The sequence below is a fragment of the Trachypithecus francoisi genome, unplaced genomic scaffold (genome assembly GCF_009764315.1).
Source record: "Trachypithecus francoisi isolate TF-2019V2 unplaced genomic scaffold, Tfra_2.0 Lachesis_group1, whole genome shotgun sequence".
Lineage (NCBI taxonomy): Eukaryota > Metazoa > Chordata > Mammalia > Primates > Cercopithecidae > Trachypithecus > Trachypithecus francoisi.
Genome location: NW_022681454.1, coordinates 1,277,225 through 1,299,247, shown reverse-complemented (window position 1 = coordinate 1,299,247; position 22,023 = coordinate 1,277,225). Strand labels below are relative to the sequence as shown.

At 58.8% G+C, this 22,023-nt stretch overlaps 1 protein-coding gene and 1 pseudogene across 11 annotated transcripts in view; one reads left to right on the top strand and one right to left on the bottom strand.

The window, feature by feature from the left end:
- Positions 1–4,352: 4,352 nt before the first annotated feature.
- On the bottom strand, positions 4,353–5,852 carry LOC117085028 (annotated as a pseudogene). The gene has a single exon (XR_004437769.1). The product of XR_004437769.1 is annotated as an uncharacterized LOC117085028 (transcript).
- Positions 5,853–6,629: 777 nt separating this feature from the next.
- CTBP1 (C-terminal binding protein 1) overlaps positions 6,630–22,023 on the top strand; it is a 37,035-nt gene continuing 21,641 nt past the window's right edge. For 3 of the 10 annotated variants that reach the window (XR_004437768.1, XM_033213418.1, XM_033213417.1), the window contains exons 1-2: positions 7,302–7,534; positions 17,559–17,713. Coding sequence is in view for 9 of the 10 variants with exons in the window: in XM_033213418.1 (XP_033069309.1) it covers positions 7,495–7,534; positions 17,559–17,713 (195 nt within the window). In the remaining variant the exon portion in view is untranslated. Of the gene's footprint in view, positions 6,767–7,301; positions 7,535–7,717; positions 7,810–8,590; positions 13,039–13,543; positions 14,567–14,697; positions 14,893–17,558; positions 17,714–22,023 lie in introns of those variants that run through there. The other 7 variants (XM_033213424.1, XM_033213419.1, XM_033213425.1 and 4 more) reach the window with 5 other exon arrangements.

Below are 22,023 nucleotides of genomic sequence, written 5' to 3'. Positions count from 1 at the left end.
TTAACACCACCAAACTGTACACTTAAAATGATTAAGGTTGTAATTTTAAGTTATATGCATTTTACTACAAACTTTAAAAGTTGAAAAAAAGACAAGGGAGGGCAGTCGTTGCACTGGGGAGGAGGAGGAGGGCAGTTACTGGTGGGGGCTTTGGAGGGGTTTTTGACACTGTTCCACTTCTCAAACCAAGTGGCAATTACGCAAATATTGCTTTGCTTTTTTAAAAAAAGATTGTGGCTTTCTTCTTCCTAGAAGACTGTGTGTTGTCCTCTTGTCTGGTGTGCTTTGTTGAGAGAAGCTGCCCCATGGGAGAGCCTACGTGGCTGGGAGCTTAGGGTCCCTCTGCCCAACAGCCCATGAAGAGTAAGCTCGGATGCAGACTTCCCCAGGCAAGCCTTCAGATGAGACCACAGATGCTGTGCCATTGTCCTGATTGCAGTCTAGTGAGAAGCCAATATGCAGAGGACTTAAGCCATGCCTGGATTCCAGACTCATGGAAATGGTGAGATACTGAATGTTTTTTAAGCTGCAAAGTTGCAGGGAATTTTATTATGCCCCAATAGATAACAAATAATGCTATGTATAGAATCCTGTGTCACTACTTATTTTGTCTTATGACTTTAAAAAAATAGATATTTGACTATTGCTTGGCTTTTATCATTGTAATTGATAAGGCTGCTTTCAAGATAACTGCTTTTGGTGTAATCTGAGTGGTTTTCTTTTTCACTTTAAATTTTTTTTGTCTTTTGTATTCTGTAGTTTTACTCCTAAATGTAGAAGTGTAGTTTCATTTTTTTCCACCAGTTCAAGTCTCACAGTGTTCCTGAATCTTAGGATTCACATTTTTCATGAAGTATAGAACTTTCTTTTTTTTTTTTTTTTTTTTTTTGAGACGGAGTCTCGCTCTGTCCCCCAGGCTGGAGTGCAGTGGCCGGATCTCAGCTCACTGCAAGCTCCGCCTCCCGGGTTCACGCCATTCTCCTGCCTCAGCCTCCCGGAGTAGCTGGGACTACAGGCGCCCGCTACCTCGCCCGCTAGTTTTTGTATTTTTTTAGTAGAGACGGGGTTTTACCGTGTTAGCCAGGATGGTCTCGATCTCCTGACCTCGTGATCCGCCCGTCTCGGCCTCCCAAAGTGCTGGGATTAGAACTTTCTTAGTCATTATCTTTTTAAATACTGTTGCTTCCTCATTCTTCTGATCATTCAGAATGGAACTCTCAAAGATGTTTGGGATCCCCTCATTCTGTCATCATGCTCTGCCTCACACCAGAAGTAATTTCTGCATATATCACAAATTCAGCTTTGAGCTGGGTCTAAATTGCTTTTTAACTCACTCATTGAGTTAATTTTAGCAAGTATGGTTTTCCATTCTAGATATTCCATTTAGTTCTTCAAAACTGCCTATTCTTCCCCCATTCCCTTGCAATCGTATTCTTGTTCATTTACTTTTTTTTTTTTTTTTTTGAGATGGAGTTTCGCTCTCGTTGCCTAGGCTGGAGTGCACTGGCACAATTTCGGCTCACCGCAACCTCCGCCTCCCGGGTTCAAGCAATTCTCCTGTCTCGGGCTCCCAAGTAGCTGGGATTACAGGCATACACCACCACGCCCAGCTAATTTTGTAATTTTAGTGAAGATGGGGTTTCTCCTTGTTGGTCAGGCTGGTCTCGAACTCCCAACCTCAGGTGATCCACCCACCTCGGCCTCCCAAAGTGCTGGGATTACAGCCATGAGCCACCGCGCCCAGCCTCATTTACTTCTTTTATTACTGTAATTCTTAACCATGTTAAACATGTTTAATTAATGTTCTCTTTTTTGCTCGATTCACCTTCTGAAGACCTTTGGTGAGGGAGTCCGTTCCTGCTTTCACACATCTGCTGACTTCCCTCATGTGGTTCTTTCTTTGCATGTCTTGTACTTTATGATTGTAAATTCATCTTCAGTGGGTTTTATGGGTAGGAATTGGAGGGGGCTAGATTGAGAATGTCTATGTGATTTTGCTTCTATCACTGTGCCTGCTTCTGTCATGGGCATCAAGGGTCTTCCTGGCCTGGGCCCAGGTTTTATATCAAGTTGTTTGCTGCAGGGGTGGTAAGGCCTGGATTGTGAAACCTGTGAAAACTTGATACCTAGGCTGGGCACGGTAGCTCATTCCTGCAATCCCAGCATTTGGGGAGGCCAAAGTAGGACGATCACTTGGGCCCAGGAGTTCAAGACCAGCGTGGGCAACACAGCTAGACCCTGTCTCAAAAAAGAAAAATTCAATACCTGAAGTCTCACGAGACTCTGAGTCCTGATTATCAATTGTCAACAAAACTGTTTCTGTCTCACAGAACCACAACAGGCAGGCAAACACAGAACCATCCTATTTTCTTCCTATTTTCATCCTGCTTCTGTGGGCACAGTTGTTCATATCTCTCCTGAGGGTGTAGCCCTTTGAGTGCCCTTGTTCCAGGTCCCGATTCACGTGGGTCCAGGGAGGCCTCGAGTCCTTTCCCATGTGAGTGCGGAGACTTAAATCCCGAGGCTCCGGACCAACATTCTCCCAGGCTGCTGCCCTTTGGCTCTTACACTTCAAGACCTGGTTTTCAGTCTTCTGTTTGTCTCTGGTTCCTGTCACATCCCTGACCTCCTTGTGAGCTCAGCGGTGCCTCAAAAGTGTGTTGTTTCTATCTTGTGCTCACAAGTTCTGTTCTGGGAGGCTTTTGGGGTTAGACCATCACAGGTAAAGACAGAAGTGGAAATCTACTTTTGCACTATTTCTAAGATCAATTTCTAGGCTTGTTTTCAGAACATTTGCCATCCCTCTCTGCTCTGGTTTGAATAATTGTCCCCTCCAAAATTCATATTGAAGTTTGATTGTCATTGTGATGATCTTAAGAGGTGGAACCTCTGAGAGGCGATTCAGCCACGAGGGCTTTGCCCTTCTGAATGGGCTGGTGCTGTTATGGGAGTGGGCTTCTTATAAAAGCGTGCGTTCAGCACCCTTTGCTTTCTCTCTCTCTTTGCCCTTCTGCTGTTCTGCGATGTGAAGATGCAACAAGAAGGCCCTCACCAGATGCAGCCCCTTGAGGTTGAACTTCCCAGCCTCCAGAACCATAAGCCAACAAGCTTCTGTAAACTATAAGTTACCCACTCTGTAGTAGTCTGTTATAGCAGCACAGAATGGATGAAGACGTCCTCTGTATCATTTTGCAATCCTACAAGAAAGGTGTTCTTTTGTACTCATTTCATCCCTGGCTAAACTGGACTCTGGAGGGCTAAAGTAACAAGGCAGGTCTGTCTGCTTCCAGAGGACCTGGCCTACAGTGGCGGTTCTGGGCTCCCCTGGGCTTTCTGGCACTTTACAGCTTGCAGTCATCCTGCAAGGTAGAGGTTACTTCTCTTCCCATCTTAGGGCTGAAAACCAAGCCCTTATAGCAGTTATACAAGTTATGTGGCAGTTTTCAGCAATTGTATTAAAAATATTTTAGGTAGACAATATGGTGTATATACCAGTCAGCCTTAAAAAGGAAGACAAGGCTGCCATATATGACAATATGGATGAACCAGAAGGACGTTATGTGAAAAACCCAGGCACAGAAAGACAAATGCTGCATGATCTCACTTACAGGTGAAATCTAGAAAAGTTGAACTCACAGAAGCAGAGGGTAGAATGGTGTTTATCTGGGGCTGGGGCTGGGCCGTGATGTTGGTCAAGGGATACATTTGAGTTACATTGGAGGAATATGTTCTAGGGATCTATAGTAGGACATGATGACTATAGTTAGTAACAATATATCGTGTGCTGGAAAATTGCTGAGAGTAGATTTTAAGTGTTCTCACCACACCAAAAAACAAGTATATGAGTTAATGCATGTTAATTAACTTGATTTAGCCATTCCACAATGTATACGTTTTAAAACAAGTTGTCAACAATAAATATATACAATTATTTGCCAATTAAAATATATACACTTAAAAATATTTTAGATATTTGTCCATTTTTGTTTCAAGTGTACTTGTTGGTCATTTTATTGTTAAAAAATTCTTGGTTGTTTTTGGCCGGGCGCAGTGGCTCATGCCTATAATCTCAGCACTTTGGGAGACTGAGGTGGGTGGATCACCTGAGGGTCGGGAGTTCGAGACCAGCCTGACCAACACAGTGAAACCCCATCTCTACTAAAAATACATAAAATTAGCTGGACGTGGTGATGGGTGTTCTACAATTCCAGCTACTCAGGAGGCTGAAACAGGAGAATCGCTTGAACCTGGGAGGCAGAGGTTGTAGTGAGCTGAGATGCACCATTGCACTCCAGCCTGGGCAACAAGAGCGAAACTCTGTCTCAAAATAAATAAATAAATAAAAATGATTGTTTTTTTTCTGCGTGTACATGACTGACACCACCAGTGGTTTCCTTTAATACCTCATCAACGTTCCCAGGCACTTTTTGTATTTGAGGTATGTGAAGTGATAGGGTGGCCCTTGTCTTGCGTGTGATACTGAACACACCGACTGATAAAATGGGGGCCTTTGGCTGCACACCAGACACTCTGGGTACTGATGAGCTCGGCCCCGACTCTGTGCCAGAAATCAGAACGGTGGTCCGGGAGAGTTGGCAGAAAGAGGAGGAACCAGACGCAGTGATCTACCTGGTTTGTCCTGGTGTCAAGTAAGTTGGAGTTTTTCTTTCACACATGGCTGGCACACAGGAGCACTCGTAAATACCCGAGTTGAGTAATATAGTCCATTGATGTGGAGTCGCATGAGGCAGCATTCGTCCATCCAAAATGCCGCTGCTGCTTTAGAGGGGACTGAGTCTTCCCCCAATACTAGGTTGCCCCACGCCATGGACAAAAATACCCCGTGTGGGAATGGAAGCTGGCCGGGGGGAACCTAGTGCCCAGGCCTCTGGCATCCCCACCAAGGTGACTCTCCAGCAGCTCCTAGGATAGCCCATCTGTGTAGGGCAAACGCCACGGGTCCCTCCTGTGTGCAGGCACATGACAGGCCCAGGCACAGGGAGGCAGGCGGGCAGGCACAAGAGCAGCCAAACACTGACCCTGGAGGGCGGTGGTCATCTGCTCATCATGGGAAGGACTGGAGGTGGGAGAGGCAGGCAGCGCCCACTGGGGTTGGGACGAGCTGTGCACACGGCTGGGTGCACACAAAACTGAGGCTTCTTTGTGAGCAACACAGTCACATTTAGGTGTAGGAATCTTGGCTGGAGTTGCCTAACGTGGGGAGCAGACAGCTCTGCAGCCAGAACCACAGCTGGAGAAGGAAGCACTTGGAACAAGCCAGGAGAGTGGGACGGCCCAGGGTCATATAAGTCGTGATAACGCACTGACAAGTTGTGCAGAGGGACACTGTGCAGACGGAGGCCATGGGGCGTGCTGATGGGGAAGACGACGGATCCCTGGCTGGCATCCGTCTCCGTTCTTAGTTGCCTGTGGAATTCCGGAGAGCTCTGCTCCAGCTACACTGGACATAAAAGTGCGCAGGAAATGGATCCTGGAGAGGAACTGCTCTTCTGGACTGAGCTTGCTGCTCATGGCAGCCTCACCTACAGGACCCAAAGCCTTATGTGATGTTTGCTGGACACTCAGCTACGTGGCTGCCTGTTGAGCTCTGCAAGTCCACGTGGGAGCCAGGAATTTCTCCCCAGAAGCTTCTCCATTTTATTCACCAACGCCCAGTAAATCACAACCTGACTTGCTGCAGAGGATGGAGTGCCTGGGACCCGTCTGTCCCCAGCTTCTCTGGGGAAAGAGGGGGTGGCACGTCCCTGCTGCCTTCTCCTGGGCTGGCTGTCCATGCCGAGCAGACAGGAAAGTCCAGTGTGGTCCCTGCTTGTGCACCCCACCAACCACATCGTCCCTTCCCGGCAGCCTCACCTAGGCCCCTCCATCTGCGACCCCTTGTCCCCTGCACCGATGTCTGGCCTTGCAGGTTGCTGCTCATTTTTCTGGAATTTTCTTAGATCTCTGCAGGGCTGCCCCTCCCCCTACAAGGGCTCCACACGTATTCCCTCCTTCATGACTCCCACTGGGCTTCCCCAACAGGGCCTCACCCTCCCCAAAGCTCTGGTGACACCTGCCAGGTTTCCTCCAGGCCACAGCTGGGCAGCCCGGTCTTAGAACACAAAGCGGTACGCATGGCAGGCCCGACTGAGGACCCAGCACTGTCAGTGGGGTCAGACGTCTTCCCAGGCCTCGAAGGGCAGACATGGGCTTCTCAGGGCAGCCTAGGACGCGTCCTCACGAACCACGGCGAAACTAGAGCAGGTGTCTCTTTCGGATAGGAGTCTGTATCATTCCGTCTCCAGCTGTGGTTTCTGAAATGCAACTATCTGATCATTCCAGTGTGCTCAGAGTAGCCACGCGCAGAGGCCCTCCCCACGGGGTGGATGGAAACGTCCACTCGAGGCGCGAGGAATATCCCTGGGCCCCTCGGGAGAGTCTGCAGGGGCAGCCCCTGGGTGAGCAGGCCCGGTGCGGCCTCTCCCTGAAGGGACTTTCGGGCCCTTCCCGGTCGGGGCGTCTCCGGCAGCGGGCAGCAGCAGAGCTGAGCTGCCTGGACGTTGGTTGGCTAAAAACCCTACTCTTGTTAAAGGAAAAACGGGGTCGGGAAGGGGTTCTTCAGCCCTGAACTTCCCAGGCCGGGGACAGCGCGCTGGGCCGGGCAGGACGCGGCCCCTCCCGGAGTCAGGGTCCCCGCGGCTGGGGACGCACTGGGGCGGGAGCGCTTCTCCTCCCGGGGCCCCATGTGCGGCCGGCTCTTGGGACGGTAAATCAGGGCCCGGGTGGGGGCGATGGGGGAAACCCGCGGCCTAGGTCCCCCTGGCCAGCCCCGGGGACAGCGGCACCGCAAGGACAAGCTCTTCGAAGGCGCACGGGCCAGGCCGCAGGGCCAGAAGCGAGCGCGGGAGGGCGGCGGCTGGCGGGGCGGGAAGGGAGCGGTGCGGCCGCGGCGCTGAGGAGCGCCATTTACGTTCGGGTCCGTTCCGGGCGCTGACGTGGGCGACCCTGCCTCGGCTTCCGGGCCCGGCGCCGACCCGCAGGGGGCCTCGGGGCGGGCGGCGCTCCCGCCAGCGGTGCAGAGCTTGGCCCGACCCTGCCAGCCTTCCTCGGGGACAGGCGGTTTAGAACGTGCGGAACACCGGGCCTCGGGCTTCCGCCGGGCTGCAGCCCCCGCAAGCTTCCCGCCAGGCTCCCGCCCCGCCCCGCAGCCGCGCTCGGCCGGGCGGGCCCTGAGCCGCCCGCGTGAGTCCGTGCGCCGCCCGCGCCGGGAACCAGGAGACCAACCGCGAGGCCCCGCCCGCGCGCGCCGCCGTGTCCCCGCCCGCGCGGTCGTCGGAGCGCGGCTCAGCGGCGCGGCGGAGGCTCGGCACGGCGGCGGCCAGGCGCAGGCGGGCGGGCGGAGCAGCGGACGGCACCGAGGCCGCCCCACGCGCCGGACTCGCGGCGGCGCAGCGCGCCGGAGTGGTCGGGGCCCGCGGCCGCTCGCGCCTCTCGATGGGCAGCTCGCACTTGCTCAACAAGGGCCTGCCGCTCGGTAAGGCCGCGCGCGCGCGCGTTTCCGGCTGCGGGCGGGGGCGGGGCGGGGCGGGGGCCGCGCGGGTAGGGGGCGCGGGGGCGGGCCGAGCGCGCGCCCGCGGGCCGCCGGCTTTGTGTGCGAGTGCGCGTGCGCGCCGGCGTCCGCGCGTGGCCGCGGTCGGGGGCGGGACCGCAGCAAGGGTCTTGCGCATGCGCGGGCCGCTGCGTGTGAGCGCGGGCCGCTGCGTGTGAGCGAGCGCCGCCGTCTGCCCTCCCCGCCCGCGGCCCGCGCAGGTGACACAAAGGGGCCCGTGGGCCTCCAGGCTGCACCACCGACCCCAGCCCCGTGGGACCCGGGACGGCACCCCGAGTCCCGATCCCCGGCCGCTACCCCGTCCCCAGTCACGACCCCGCGGCTGGGCCTGCGGAACCGGGGTGGGAGCTGCGCCGTGCGCAGCTAAGGGTGTTCTGGGCGCGCGCTCCCGGGCCACTCGCGGGAGCGCGCCCCCTCCCGCCCTGAGGCCGCCGGCGACCGCGGCCGCGCGCTGTGGGGGAAGGGGACGGGGCCCGGACGCGGGGTCTGACCGTGGAGGAGGCCGCCGCCCTCAGACCGGGCCCACAGCGCAGCCCCCGGCGGTGACGCGGGAGGGCCCCGGGGGTCTCCGCTCCCGCGAACTCCGCGAGGTCCTGGACTGGCCCGGCGCCCCCACCTGCCCCTGCCTGTGCCGGCCCGGGTCCCGGGGCGCCTTCCTCGCGGGCTGCGGCCGCGGAAGCAGGGAGCACGGGCGGACGCCGGGCTCACGGCCATCGCCATCTTGCAGCGCCCGCGTCCTGGGCCGACCCGGGCCGCTCCGCGGAGCGTCTCTCTGCTTCGACCCCGCTGCAAAGGCAGAGGCCGCGCTTCTGATCCCCGGGCCAAGGCTGGAGCGTGCTCTGGCGGCCTCCAAGGGCGCCGGTGTCCAGAAGCCCGGCCGGGGCCAGAGCCCTTTTGCTGTAGTCTCCGCGATTGCCGGGACAGAATTCCCTTCCAGTGGGGAAAAGGGAAGGCGGTCGCGCCCTTTCCGGTGCCCTGAGTGGGGAGGTGAAACCCTGAGAGTTGGGGCTAGAGGGCCCGGAGCCAGGGCCGAGGCGGCGGGTGCGCAGGGTGCTCCGTGGAGCCCGAGCACCACCCCCCAAGTCTTCTCCAGCGTTTCTGTAGGAGCTCCGCAGGGAGCACACGTCTTTGGGGAAGAAAACGGCGCTGGTGGCTGGGCCCGCGCCGCGGGCGTCCTCGCTAAGCTCCTAGCGGGTGGCCTGTGCGCGTCTGTGTACTCGTCTGCGGCTTGGGGCAGGGTTGGGGCAGCACCGTGGGGTAACTATTTGCCGTTGCAGCTGAGGATGACAGCTGCGGTTTGGGGGTCCCTCGTTCTGTGTCCTGGAACTTTGTAGGGCGTGGCTCTGCCCTGGGCCTCAGCACCAGGTCTCCCCTGCCTGCCCAGGCCTGGCCACCTCCTTCTGGGGTCTGGGTTTGGCTCCTGGTTGGCACTGTCAGCTCTGCAGACGCGTTTTGCCCTCTGTGATGCTGTCGCCCATCTTCGAGCACCTGCTTCCATGTTGGCGTCCTCTGCAGAGCTCTGGGAGGGACATGCAGTGGGGGCTGCATCTGCTCACTGCCTGGGCTGCCTCTTCCACCTGCCTGGCCATTTTTGAGGTGTCTGCCATGTCCGCAACATGCACTTCGTCCTGTTAGCCTTGACCAGGGCAGCTGTTCTGAGAGGTGGACATGTGGTTGGGAATGTCAGTGAGTAGGATCTTCCCTTCTACACACTTGTCATTAACCTGAGAACATGGCAGTGGGGGAGGGGAGGTTTGGCCCGGGGTGCACAGGACTGTGGGCTGGTCCTGTCCGTCTGCTGTGTGGGATGAGCCTTGGCCCAGCCCTGTGGACTTGGTGCAGAACCGACCCCAGCCACGTCCTGGGGGGATTGGAGGTGCTGGCTGGTCCTGTCTGCTTCCTCCAAGGGCTGGGAGCCCCCCACTTTTTGGACATTTGTAGTGTAAGGTTCCATTATCCAGCAGACAGCCACTGTTAACAGTCACTCTGTTAATAAATTTTTTCTAGAGGAACCCTGGACAGAAGTAGTCACGCTCTCCAGGAAATGGGCCCCAGGCTCGAGAGGCCCAGTCTCTTCCTTTGGGGCTCAGAGGTGGCTGTTCAGCCACACCTGGCTCCCCACCAGCCTGGCAGTTTTTCTTCTCTGCCTGTAACTAGCCCTTTCAACTTCCTGTAGCCAGTGCCCCCAGAGTGTGGCCTGGTCTGAGCTGATGGTGGCGTCCCTGAGCCAAGAGGCGTACGGCTGGTACCACTAGTGTTGCTGAGAACCCTTCAGGCAGCGCTCTGTGCCCGGCTGTGCCCTGGCACTGCCCATGCAGTGCCCAAGTCAAAGGCATGTGCCCTGTGAGGTGTTTACCCAGGTGACTCTCCTTCTAGAAGGACTTCATGTTTTCCACTCCACTCAGGGCTGGAGAGGGCTCCGTCCGGGTGGTGCTGACGGTGCAGGCCTGGCTCAGGGCCCAGGGTGGCCAGGAGGTGGTAGAGGCAGCAGGTGGTGTCCTCCGGGTTCTGTGGTTGAACTGCATCGCCCGAGGGAACGCTGGTCAGAGTACCAGGGTCCTCTGGTGGTCGCTGGATTTTGGTCGTTGTGGGTAAGAGCTCTGTGCTGGGAGTGTCTGCCCCCCAGGTCCTCCATTGTCAGCTGCAGTGGCCAGGGCCCATTACTCTCCCCCACACTGGGTCGGGGTAACCCACAAGATGCCACCTGCGTCACTGACCGTCCCTTCCAGAAGCTCATCCAGCCACACACTCCATGTGGTATCTCCCACGAGGAAACGTTCACTTTTTTCCTGTAAAGTCAGAAATCTCTTGGGTGGCCTTTTGTCAAGCCAAACATTAACCTTGAGTTTTCTCCCTGGGTGGCCCCAGGTGGTGCCAGTTCTTATGGGCGTTGAAGGAGAGTGAGGATGGCCCTGAGGGAAGCCCAGGTGGTTTGAATGGGGAGGAGTTGGGGCTACGGCCCTGAGAGAGGTGTGGGTGGCGTTGGGACCAGGCCCCTTCTGACCCTCCCCTGGCACCACCAGCAACTCCCCAGGCCTGGTGTGGCCCATGCCACCCTGCCTGCCTGTGCCACCCTGCCTACCCATGCCACCCTGCCTGCCCATGCACCCTGCCCCGCCACCCGTGTCACCCTGCCCACCCGTGTCACCCTGACCTGCCGCGCATCTGTGGTGTGAGGGCTGCTGGGCTGCCCTGTCTGCATGGCTGGCGTGAGCCTCAGAGGTGTCCGAGGCTGCCTCTCAAGTTGTGTCGTGTGTAGAATGTCCTGTTGAGAGGGAGAGGAAGGGGTGTAGCCCTGATACCCCACGCGTGGTAGGAGCTGGGAAGGTGGTGTTCTGGGGGTCCTGGAGCTCACAGGGCATGTGCATGTGCTCGTGCTCCCTGAGTAAACGGGGAAACGTACGACTCCATGGGTGTTCTGGAGAGGAATCTTGCTGGCAAATCCGTGCCTTTGATCGCAGCCCCTGCGCTGTGTCCTCTGAGCTGTGATGCGGCCCCGCAGGCCTTGTGGAGTACCGTGGCTCCCTGGCTCCTAGGGATGCTGCCGTCGGAGGTGCCGTAACGGCTCGTGGATGACTTGGGCGGTGTCTGTCTGGGGCGCTGTCGTCGAAGGAGCTGTGGGTGACAGGCAGTGTCTGAGGGAGGTTCTGGTGGCCCCATGCTCTCAGCCCAGTGGCTCCACGCTGCTGTGTAGTCCCTCTTGGGGGCCTGCCTTCTCTGCCGTTGAAGGGCAGGGGCTCAGTTCCCTCTGGGTGGCAGGCGGCTGTATCTCAGGACCGGAAGGCTCCAGGTCAGGCTGTGCACAGCCTTCATTCATGTCAGCTCCTGGCTGGGCAGCACAGGGGCCTCCAGGCCTGGACAGCCAAAGGGGGCATCTCACCAACGCCCAGATGGCTGTGCTGGGGACTTATGGCAGGACAGCTTTGTCATGAGATGGCCACTCGAACCTGAAGTAATCAGGGCTTACGGGGACAGGGCAGGGTGAGGGCCGGTGAGACCGCCCAGCCTGAGAGGGCGCTTCTGGTGGTTGGGGAGCTCCTTCCTGGGCAGCGGCTTTAGGGGCTGCTGTGGAGAGGGGGAAGAAGATGGGGTTGGTGAGGAGGGGCTTTTGGGACACAGTGTCCTGGTAGAGGCTGTGGGGGAGGGGAGCAGACCGGTTGGCCCAGCAGGGCTGGCCAGTGGAGGGATGTGGAGGATTGGTGGCTGCCAAGCCTGGGTCTGAGCAAGCGGGGATGGGGACCAGGTGCTGAGGCTGGGGAAGGAACCGGGGCAGCCGCTTGGTCCTGGCACATCTTGGGGTCCCCTGGGACTTCCTGGGAACCTCAGTGCCCAGAGACCCGCTGTGGCTGTCCAGCGGGGGGGCAGGTCCCAGCCCGCGGTGACCCCCAATGTGCCAGGGCAACCCTGGTCTCTCTCCAGAGTGGACCGATGCCCAGCACACACGTGGTTCAGGGCCGAGTGGGCAGGCATGGCCAAGAGGAGGGAGGGCCCAGCAAGCAGCTGGTGATGTGTGTCCAGAGATAGGGTGTTGACATGTGGCCAGGAGGCTCTGGGGTCATCGGGCCGACCACTGTGCAGCCCCCACCCCAGGACTTGATGGCTCCAGAGAACCTGGGGGCTGCTGCCCTCACCTCACCCCGATTTTCTTTAAATGAATTTTTATTTTAGAACAGTCTTAGCTTTATAGGAAAATAGGAAGCTAGCACAAGCTTCCCACGTGCGCTGCACTCACTTCCCTCATGAGTCTGTTGAGTGCTTTCTTATAACGTAAGGTTAAGCGTCTGCAGGGTGAGAACCTGGAGACTGTCCTTGTGTTGCTGTGCTGAGAGCCGTGTGTGGCTGTGAGTTTTTGACGAGGAAAAGCAGTGTGGGTCCTGGGTTTGGACAGCGCAGGCCCCTCTGGGAGCCGAGTGCCTTCACCTCGGAGCGTGTGGGGGAGGTACAGAGCTGGAGCCCTTGACCCTGACCGGCCAGCCAGGAAGGCCATAGGAGGTCAGCCCCCTGGCGTGAGGTGCCCAGGGCCTCCGGCATCACCCTGGGTGGGGGTTCCAGGACTCGGACGCTGGCTGTCAGTGGGGCAGGTGTGGCCCAGCAGGGGGCTGCTTTGTGGGTGCACTGTGGCCCCAGGATGGTGCAGATGGTGGGCAGACTTGCCCCAGGGCTGTTTCTGAGACAGAGGCCCCTGGAGGAGAACCAGGTGCTGGGCCTCAGGTGTCTGTCCTGAACTGGGACAGCCTTGGAACAAGGAGCCACAGGAGGTCCCTGTGGCATGGGGCCCTGGCAGGGCCACCCCGGGGAGTGCAGGGCCACAGGAGTCCTGCCGCAGGTTCCTCGGCTCGGGAGCTCACGGCCTCCTCACTGCAGAGTCCTTTCAGGAGGGCCAGGGTGGCCTTCCCACGTCTGCTTTCTCCTCAGAGACACAGGTGTGGGTACGTACTGGCCAGTATTGATAAGCATTGAGTGGTATTGATGGGTGTCGATGAGCCTCCAGGAGCAGCGGCCGACGCCGTGCTGCTGTGGGCAGTATCGATGAGTACTGGCTGGTGTTGATGAGTTTGACTGGGCGTGGGTGGCGTGGTGCTTTCCACCCTGGCCAGGCTGGTTCGTGGGTGAAGTGTGACATTCAGGTGGTTTTCTCCTGTCCTTTTAGTTTCTGTTTTTGTGGAGGATCCGGGTGCCACGGGGGGATCCGGCCTTCAGGGCAGGAGGCTGCAGCGCAGGTCGGGGGGCCCAGACGCAGGCAGTGGGGTCCCACTCCACAGTGTTGCTCTTGGGCCCTCCATCGGGAGCCCCATACAGCACCTGCCGTGAGGAGTGGCGTTGGGGACCCTGGATGGGAGCTGCGTGTGGGGCTCCACCTCAGCCCCTGCCGTGAGGAGTGGTGTTGGGGACCCTGGATGGGAGCTGCGCGTGGGGCTCCACCTCAGCCCCTGCCGTGAGGAGTGGTGTTGGGGACCCTGGATGGGAGCTGTGCGTGGGGCTCCACCTCAGCGCCTGTGATGGTGTCTCTGGAAGCTGGAGGCGCTCGGCCTGTGTGTGTGAATCCTGCAGAGGGAATTGAGGGGCGGAGATTTGTCTGCGAGGCCTCTGGCAGGGGCGGCCTTACAGCGCACCACCAGGGTCTTAGGCTTGGCTGAGTGGCCCCTCCTGGCCTGGCAGGCAGTTGTCTCTGCCCATGCCTGCCACGCTGCTGGGCTGGTGGTGGCTGGCTCCTGTCCTGGTTAGCCTGATGTCAGCTGCACGTTGGGGTCAGCCCCTGTGCTGTGTCTTCATGCCAGAGCAGGGGTCAGGTGTGGGTGGCTCAGTGACACCCTCCCGAGGGCTGGGCGATCGGGTGCACTCCCAGCACCCTCTACCTTGCAGGGCTGCGTTCCTGGAAGGCTTGGCCCCCTCAGGGCCTGTGCACCCTGCCCCTGTGCATTCGGCCGTCAGGGTTCATGCCCTCAGCTTCCCGCCAGGCCCTGGTCGTAGCGGTCAGGAAGAGCTGAGCCGTGCTTTTGGGAGAATCGAGGGAATGTCACTGGGATGCACCAAGGGTCAGTGGTGGAGCCGGCATGGCCCAGGGCAGGCAGTACCAGGCCGGATGCTGGAAAGCCAGCAGCTCCTCTCCCAGTGGCTCCTGGGAAGTTCCACGTCCTTGCCTGGTCACAGAGGCCCGGGAATCGGTGACATGAGATAGAAGTTTTTCCAGAACAGGAGGCAGGAGCCCTTCCGCAGTTTCCCTGCCCACAGCACACACCCTGTGCCCTCCGCCCCCTGGTTTTTGGACACTGGGGACATCTGGGTGCGGCTAGAGCCTGTGGGGGTGGCCGCAGCCCTGGGGGGCTATTCCCAAGAGTCAGCCTAGGGGCCACTGGGGCCCAGCCTCGGGCCTGGCACTGTGACCTCGGGGTGAGCGCCCCTTGTGTGTGCGGCAGGAGCCGGGGCCCCTGGCTGGCAGCAGGCTCCCAAGTCCAGGTAGGTCCCAGACAGCAGCCCCAGGTGTGGCAGATGCAGTGAGGTCCATTTCTGAGGCGTTCCCTGGAGTCTGTGAGTTCTGGTCGGATCTTCGATGGCATTTTAATGTGTCTCTTGTGTTTGATTTTTAGTAAGACTTTGACCCCGACGCAGGCTTCAGTGATTGCCGTGGATCAGAAGCCTGAGCGCTTTGGCTCGAGACAATTAAGGACGTGGGATGAGGCTCCGAGACAGGACGCGGTTCTGCCTGGGGATCCTGAAGATAAAAAGCTTTGAAAAGTCGAATTCATGGTCGTGGAAGCTGAGGCCATATTAAGAGATGTCAGGTTGGTAGGAGTTCCTGGCTTCGGTGGCAGGTGAAGCCAGCCGGTCTCTTTGCGACCGTGTGGAGGAGGCACTGCCTCGGGTCAAGTCGAGGGCCCTGGGCTGTGCAGGCGTCGGGCCTGACTGCTGCCACCTGGCCCCAAGTGTGCTCTGGGCGAGGACGGGTGTCCCTCGAGGGAGGGCTTCCTGCACACCTGGCGGCAGAGCACAGCTGGTCAGGCCTGTCCGTGGCGTCTGCTGTCTGTTTCTGTGGGATAGTGTCCGAGAGGCACGGAGGGCCTCCACGTGGAGGCCGCCAGCAGGAGGGCAGAGCCCCACATGGAACCCTGGAAATCTCAGGTGTCCACCCGGCTGCCCAAGAGCAGGGCTGCGGCCCCTGTGGAGCTGTTCCTTGTGGTTGATTTGTGTTCTCTGGCCCGGAAGTGCGTGCAGCTAGAAACAGTCTTGGGCTGGGGGGTTGCTGTAAAGCCTGCTTCAGCACAGGCCGTGTGAATGTGAAGCCTCCTGAGTATGTCCCCAAGCCCGCATAGGGGGGCTGTTCAGGGGAACCCTGGCACAGTGGTTGGGGGCAGCTCGTGGGTGATGTGAGAAGGCACCTTGGGTGCCTGAACCTGATGGGGCCTCGTGTCTCCACCTGCTCCTCCCTCACCACCGTTCCGCTAAGGAACCCGGCTCCCTTGCACCCAGCACCCGGGAGTCCCCACAGGCAGTTCCAACGAGGGACCCGGTTCCCACTCATCCACACACAGGAGTCCCCACAGGCGGTTCCACCAGGGGACCCGGTTCCCCCTCACCCAGCACCCGGGAGTCCCCCCAGGCTGTTCTGATGAGGGACCCGGCTCCCACTGCTCCAGCACACGGGAGTCCCCCCAGGCAATTCCGACGCAGCCGAGTGGTCTGCAGTGGTCCTGCGTGTCCACGCCTTACTTGTCAGAAGTGAAATCCAAGGACGCTGAGAGCGGGTGTCTGTCCACTTACTCAGAAACAGCAACATAAACCTTTCCTCTCATGAGAAGTAGTCACCACGCACAGTGGGGAGGAAGGCCGTGTGCAGAGGGAGGCCATGTACAGTGTCACTGGGCGGCTGCCTGTGGTGCTCGTGGGCCGCTGCAGTGCGGAGGGAAGGAAGGAAAGGTGAACCAGGACACGGTTTTGACCGTGCAGACTCCATGCTCGGGATCTGGGCAGGTCCTGGTGCCTTTCCCGTCTTGAAGGCAAGTGGGCGGAACGGCCAGTGGCTCCTCCGGGGACGCTGGGGCACGAGGACCTTGTGGGAGGGTCATGGGCCCAGCCGTACAGGGAGCCCTTGGCTTTGGGGTGGTCAGTGGAGACCCATGCCCCATCCCCTACAGCACATGCTGCAGGCCCACTGCACACGTGGGCTGTCCACCAGGGCGTTTCTTTTCTCTGCCGTGGGTTCCAAGAGGCACTTCCCTGCTTCCTGGCTACTGGCAGCTCGGTGGCCTCTACTCATCAGCAGGTGGATGGGGTGGGAGACTGGGCTGAGCGTGCTTATGGCCGCGGCCACTGGGGAGCCTCCTGGGTCACTGTTTCTTGGTTCTGTCCTGCACCTCCCCTCCTGCTGGCCGAGCAGTTCTGGAGGCTGCTTGGTCTCCTGGGGCCGGTCTTTAGGGGTGGACCGGCTGGGCCCTGGCCCCAGCTCTGCCTCTGCCCAGCTGCCATGGGCCTGACGGTGGCCCTGCCTGGGGCTCCCTGCCTCGCACGGGGCCGTTGGGCGGTCCCTGGAAGCTGCCATGCTTCTGTGACGCCTCAGAGCCCTTACTTCTCCACTTGGTCTCAATGAAGCTTAGTTGTGTCATATGCAAAAGGAATGGGTGTTAATGATCTTTAATCATCTCATTCTGGGAAGGTCAGGGGCACAGAGTGGACTTTAATAGGTTTTAACCCTTTTCTTCTCTTGCTCTGTTTCCTTTCCCTGCAAATCTATAAATGGAAGTGATGCCAGGCAGAGTGTGGGGGGCGTCCCACATGAAACACTGGTGACCCCGTCAGGGATTCTGGGCAGCCACGCGGTAGTCCAGGCAGGAAAGGGACAACCGTGTTCCCAGAGGCCCATGCTGCCATCTGTATTCTCCAGTGTCCTGGGTCCCTCCTGTCCCCCCGCCTCACGGAGCTGCCCTGGGGTCTCGGAGGGTCTGGGAGGGTCTTGGAGGGTCTGGAGGTGTCTTGGTGGATCTCAGAGGGCCTGGGAGGGTCTTGGAGGGCCTGGGAGGGTCTGGAGGTTCCTTGGGGGGTCTCGGAGGGTCTTGAAGTGTCTCGGAGGGTCTCAGAGGGCCTGGGAAGGTCGCAGAGGGTCTGGGAGGATCTCAGAGAGTCTGGGAGGGTCTCAGGGTCTCGGAGGGGCCTTGGAGGGTCTGGGAGGGTCTCGGGGTCTTGGAGGGTCTGGGAGGGTCTTGGAGGCCCTGCGCCCAAGGAGGATGGTGGTGGGTGTCTGCAGTCTGTGTCCACTCGAGTCGGCGAGCTGAGGCACACATGAGTCTGTCTTTCCCGTGGATTTTTAATTTACTTTTTACAAATAGCAAAACATACAGGATAGAAACCGCCGGGGGTCAGCCCGCGCTGGCCCGTGCACGGTGGGTGGCGTGGAGTGGGCTGTGGCCGCAGGGCCGCAGTGATGCGAAGCTGAGCCCTTGCCTCTGTCTTGCAGGCGTCCGACCTCCAATCATGAACGGGCCCCTGCACCCGCGGCCCCTGGTGGCGCTGCTGGACGGCCGGGACTGCACAGTGGAGATGCCCATCCTAAAGGACGTGGCCACTGTGGCCTTCTGCGACGCGCAGTCCACGCAGGAGATCCACGAGAAGGTACCACCACGTGCTGGCGTGGGGCTGGAAGAACCACACGCTGGAGGGGAGTGGGGAGGGATGGGAGCACAGCAAGCCCAGGCCGAAGCGGGTCTTTGTGCCACTGGGGCAGGAGCAGCCTCTGTCCCAGTCGCCCCATGCCATCGGGAGGTGGACACGAGGTTTCTCCTGAGGCCCATTGGGAGGTGGACACGGAGTTTCTCCTGCTCTCCATCAGGAGGTGGACACGGGGTTTGCCCTGAGCTCCATCGGGAGGTGGACACGGGGTTTCTCCTGCTCTCCATCAGGAGGTGGACACGGGGTTTGCCCTGAGCTCCATCGGGAGGTGGACACGGGGTTTGCCCTGAGCTCTTTCGGGAGGTGGACACGGGGTTTCTCCTGCTGTCCATTGGGAGGTGGACACGGGGTTTGCCCTGAGCTCCATCGGGAGGTGGACACGGGGTTTCCCTTGCGCCCCACTGGGAAGTGGACACCGGGTTTGCCCTGTGGCTTCTTGATCCATTTTCAGTTTTTTCCCAGGAAGCAGGTCCTTTTGTGGCGGGGGTGGAGTGAGGTGCTTCCCCCCGCCCCAGTTGCACAGCGGTCTCGGCATTGCCCACGACCCGGCTGTGGTCCAGCAGTGGGCGGCCTTTGGGCAGCTCTCCTGATTCATGTTTGCTCAGGAGCTCCACAGGCTCCTCCGTGATGGAGGCTGGGTCAGTCCAGCTCCTCGTAGCCAGGGATCCGTGATCCAGAGCAGCTTTTTCCTGAAGACAGATGAAGAGCCAGGCCCGCAGGAGCTCACGGGATAGGGCCAGGCCCAGGCTGCAACCCGGAGAGGCCCGGAGCCTGCAGGAACGGGCGAGCCTTGCCAACTCTGGCCTGGGGCATTGGCTGTTCTGGAAGAAGTGGCTGAGAGGCTGAATTTGGCTTTGCTGGGTGTGGGACCCTCCCGGGATATCCACGGCCCAAAAGGTGACACCTGGAGTGAGGGTGACCTGGATTCTGACTCTCCACACGGTCGGCACCCAGCCTGCTGACGTCTGGGACACCTTGAATCTGGATTTTCAGGGACCCCGCACTGCTGACCCCAGGTGCAGAAGGAAATGGGACGGCCCCTTTAGAGGAAGACAGCGTCAGCCCAGGCCTCAGATCATTTCTAGAAATCGTCGTCTGGCGCAGGGTCCATCAGACTCAAGCAGAGGTAACCAAGCAGTCAAGGAGATGCACAAAACCCACCAGCCAGGGAAGCGGTGCCGGCCCATAGGAGCTCTCCGTGCTGCCCACAGGCCAATCACCCCAGCACATTCCCCGGGAGGCCGGGCCGGACACCCGACAAAGAGCTGATGACCCTGAAATGGGGCGTAGCAGTGTCAGGGGAGAACATGAGATGTGAATCTGAGAAGTGCTGAAGGTGAACAGGGGAACTGAGGGGCAGGTTTACCAGCGGGCCGGGCAGCAGTGGACAGGACGGAAGGAGGGAACGCGGGAGAGGGTGAGATAAGGAAGGGTCTCCCTCACAGAAACTTCAGAACAAGAGAGGGAAGGGGCTGGAAGTGATGACGACAGCAAAAGCATTTCCAAAACGGACAGAAGACAACCTGATGTTTAAAATGTGCATGGTCTGCCGGGAGCTCTGCCGGGGCGTTCGCTCTGGAAGATTCTTCACGGTTTCTCACGGGGTTAGATGGGTGCTTGTAATGCAGCCCAGCGGCCACACTCTTTTATCCCAGAGACTCGCAACGTGCTGCATCCACATGCCCAGTGGCCACACTCCTTATCCTTATCCCGGAGACTCGGAACGTATATCCACACGCCCAGCAGCCACACTCCTTTATCCCAGAGACTCGGAATGCGTGTCCACACACAGACCTGCACGTCATGCTCCCTGGCAGCTTAACTCACCATAGCCTAAACCAGAAGGACTTCCCCCAGGCTGCCCTTCAGTGAGTGAGTGGCCGGGTGAACACTGGCCACCTCCCTCAGTGTCCTCCTCAGCAGCAGGCATGAACTCTGGGTCCCTGCCACACCCTAGGTGATCTCGGCAGCGCGATGGTGAGTGAAGAAGCTGGTTTCAAGGGGTGCACGCTGTATCGTCTACTCATCCCCAGGTGACGGGGTAAGCGTGACGGAAACGGTTGCCCGCGGTGCCGGTGGGGGATCTGCCGGCGGGCCAGTGTCCGGAATCAGCGTGTAGGTACATCACATGGGCGTGTCCACACGCGTGCAAGGGGCTGAGGGTGAACCGCCCGTGGTGCACACCTGAGGGAGTTGTGTGGCACCAGCTCGGTTTTGACAATGCCCTTGGCTAGTACAGTTTTCTCATTGGGAAACTGTGTTTGTATTAAAGATACACACGTAGGAATGAAAAAGAGGCGCGTAGAAAACGTTCAATATTGTAAACAACACTGAAACAAGCTTCGCCAACGAATTGGAAAACTAAAGCAAAACAGATGTTTTTCTAGAATTGCAGTAATCCCAAACTGCCTTGCCAGGTTCATATAAAATGCAAATCAGTGGCCAGGGTGGGGCCGGCGTGGGCCCTGGCATGAGACAGACTTTCTGCTCCCCACCCAGACTGCACAGCCCAGGGCAGGGAAAGGACAAGGTAAACATACAGAAAACCACCCCAGGGGACGCAGCTGGGTTCGTGGAAGAGATGAGTGTTGGGAACGGTCCTGGCATCCTGGAGGGGTCTGAAGCAGCCCCTAACCAGAAGGAGAGCAGGCGCCGCAGAAAGGAGCCCCCAGGAACTAGGAGAGCTTGAAATTAAAAACGTGAGTGAAAATCTAATAAAAACAGGAAGTTTGAAGACACAGGGAAATTGCAGAAGCCAGAGATGGGAAGAGAAGCCACAGCCTCCCGGGGCTCCGTGTGGAATCTGCGGGGGCTGCCTGGATGCCGAGTCCCTGTTTCACAGTGTGTGGTCCTGCAGGAGGACCTGGCTGCCCATGCTTTCTTGCCACTAGGGGTGGCCAAAGGACTGAACTCCAGCACAGAGGGGAGCAGGGCCTCTCCCTGCCATCCCTTCCCTGTCCCTGCTGGCCGGAAGCCAGCTGTGATGGGCGGAGCCTGGGTAGCCACCTTGGACCGTGAGTGGAGCCGTGTTGGGAACCGTGGAGCAACAAAACAGGAGGCAGGGACCCTCGTGGCTGTGGAGAGGGCCGCGGGCCACCTGTCTGCAGGCTTTGGTGTGGGAGGAAACTGAGCGCCTGCTTCATGTGTCACTGTTAGTCAGGAATTTGTGCCTCCTTGGGCAGAAACTTCCTGCATAGCTGTTTGGATGTCGCTGCCGTCTGAGTGCCGTGGAGGGAGAGAATGTGATACCGTCAGTGCGGTCATAGGAAGAACAGAAAGGATGTCGGGGCCTGGGAGGCACCCTGCTGTTAAGGTTCAGGATTAGGATTTTACTGATACCATGGGTGGGGGATGTCACCCACCAGGACACAAGACTCAGCACAGTTCCCACCCGCCTGCTTTGGAATTGCCATAGGAGAAGGGTTTTCAGCCCAGCACTGCACATCTGATCAAACTGCTGAGCAAGAAAAAGGAAGCCCTGGAGCCCGGAGGCTGCGTCCGGTGTGGGCTGTGGGGCCTGGAGCAGCAGGGCAGCTCCGGGAGGGCACAGGACGCAGTGGTCCACAACGACCTGCAGCCAGCTGGACAGTCACACTCCTGCAAGACAAGCATCTCCTGGCCTTGGGGGTAGGGAGACCGCCAGAAAGCCCCACTGGACAGAGGTGCTGGGGCTGTGCGGGAAACGAAGTGATAGAAATCCGGGAAAAACACACAGGCTGGCGTTGTCATGGTGACCAGGAAGAACACACAGGCTGGCGTTGTCATGGTGACCAGGAAGAACACACAGGCTGGCGTTGTTATGGTGACCGGGAAGAACACACAGGCTGGCGTTGTCATGGCGATGGAGTACAGGACAAGCCCCTTGGTCTCTTGCTGGCAGCCGGCACAGAGACAGGCTGCCGTGGGCTCTGACCTTAATACCGGGTCACAGTCACTTCTAGGAGCAAGAGGACAGATACCCCATTGCCGTATACTGGCGCCTGTTTCCAGGCAGACTGCCCAGTGCCCAGCTGAGCCTTGGGTGCACTGCGGCCCCCGCAGTGCATGTCCAGACCCCAGGACCCACTCTCAGGTCTAGAAGATCCAGTTGGGCAGTGTTGGTACCACCAAGAGTGGGCAGGACAGAGGACCAGAGACAGCCCCACCCAGCAGGACGCAAGGACTTGGGCAGTGGCTTTTCAGGTGTGTGGGCTGAGAACTGGGGAGAACTGGGGAGTTGGTGAATTCTCGGGTCCCTGGGGTAGCCATTTGGG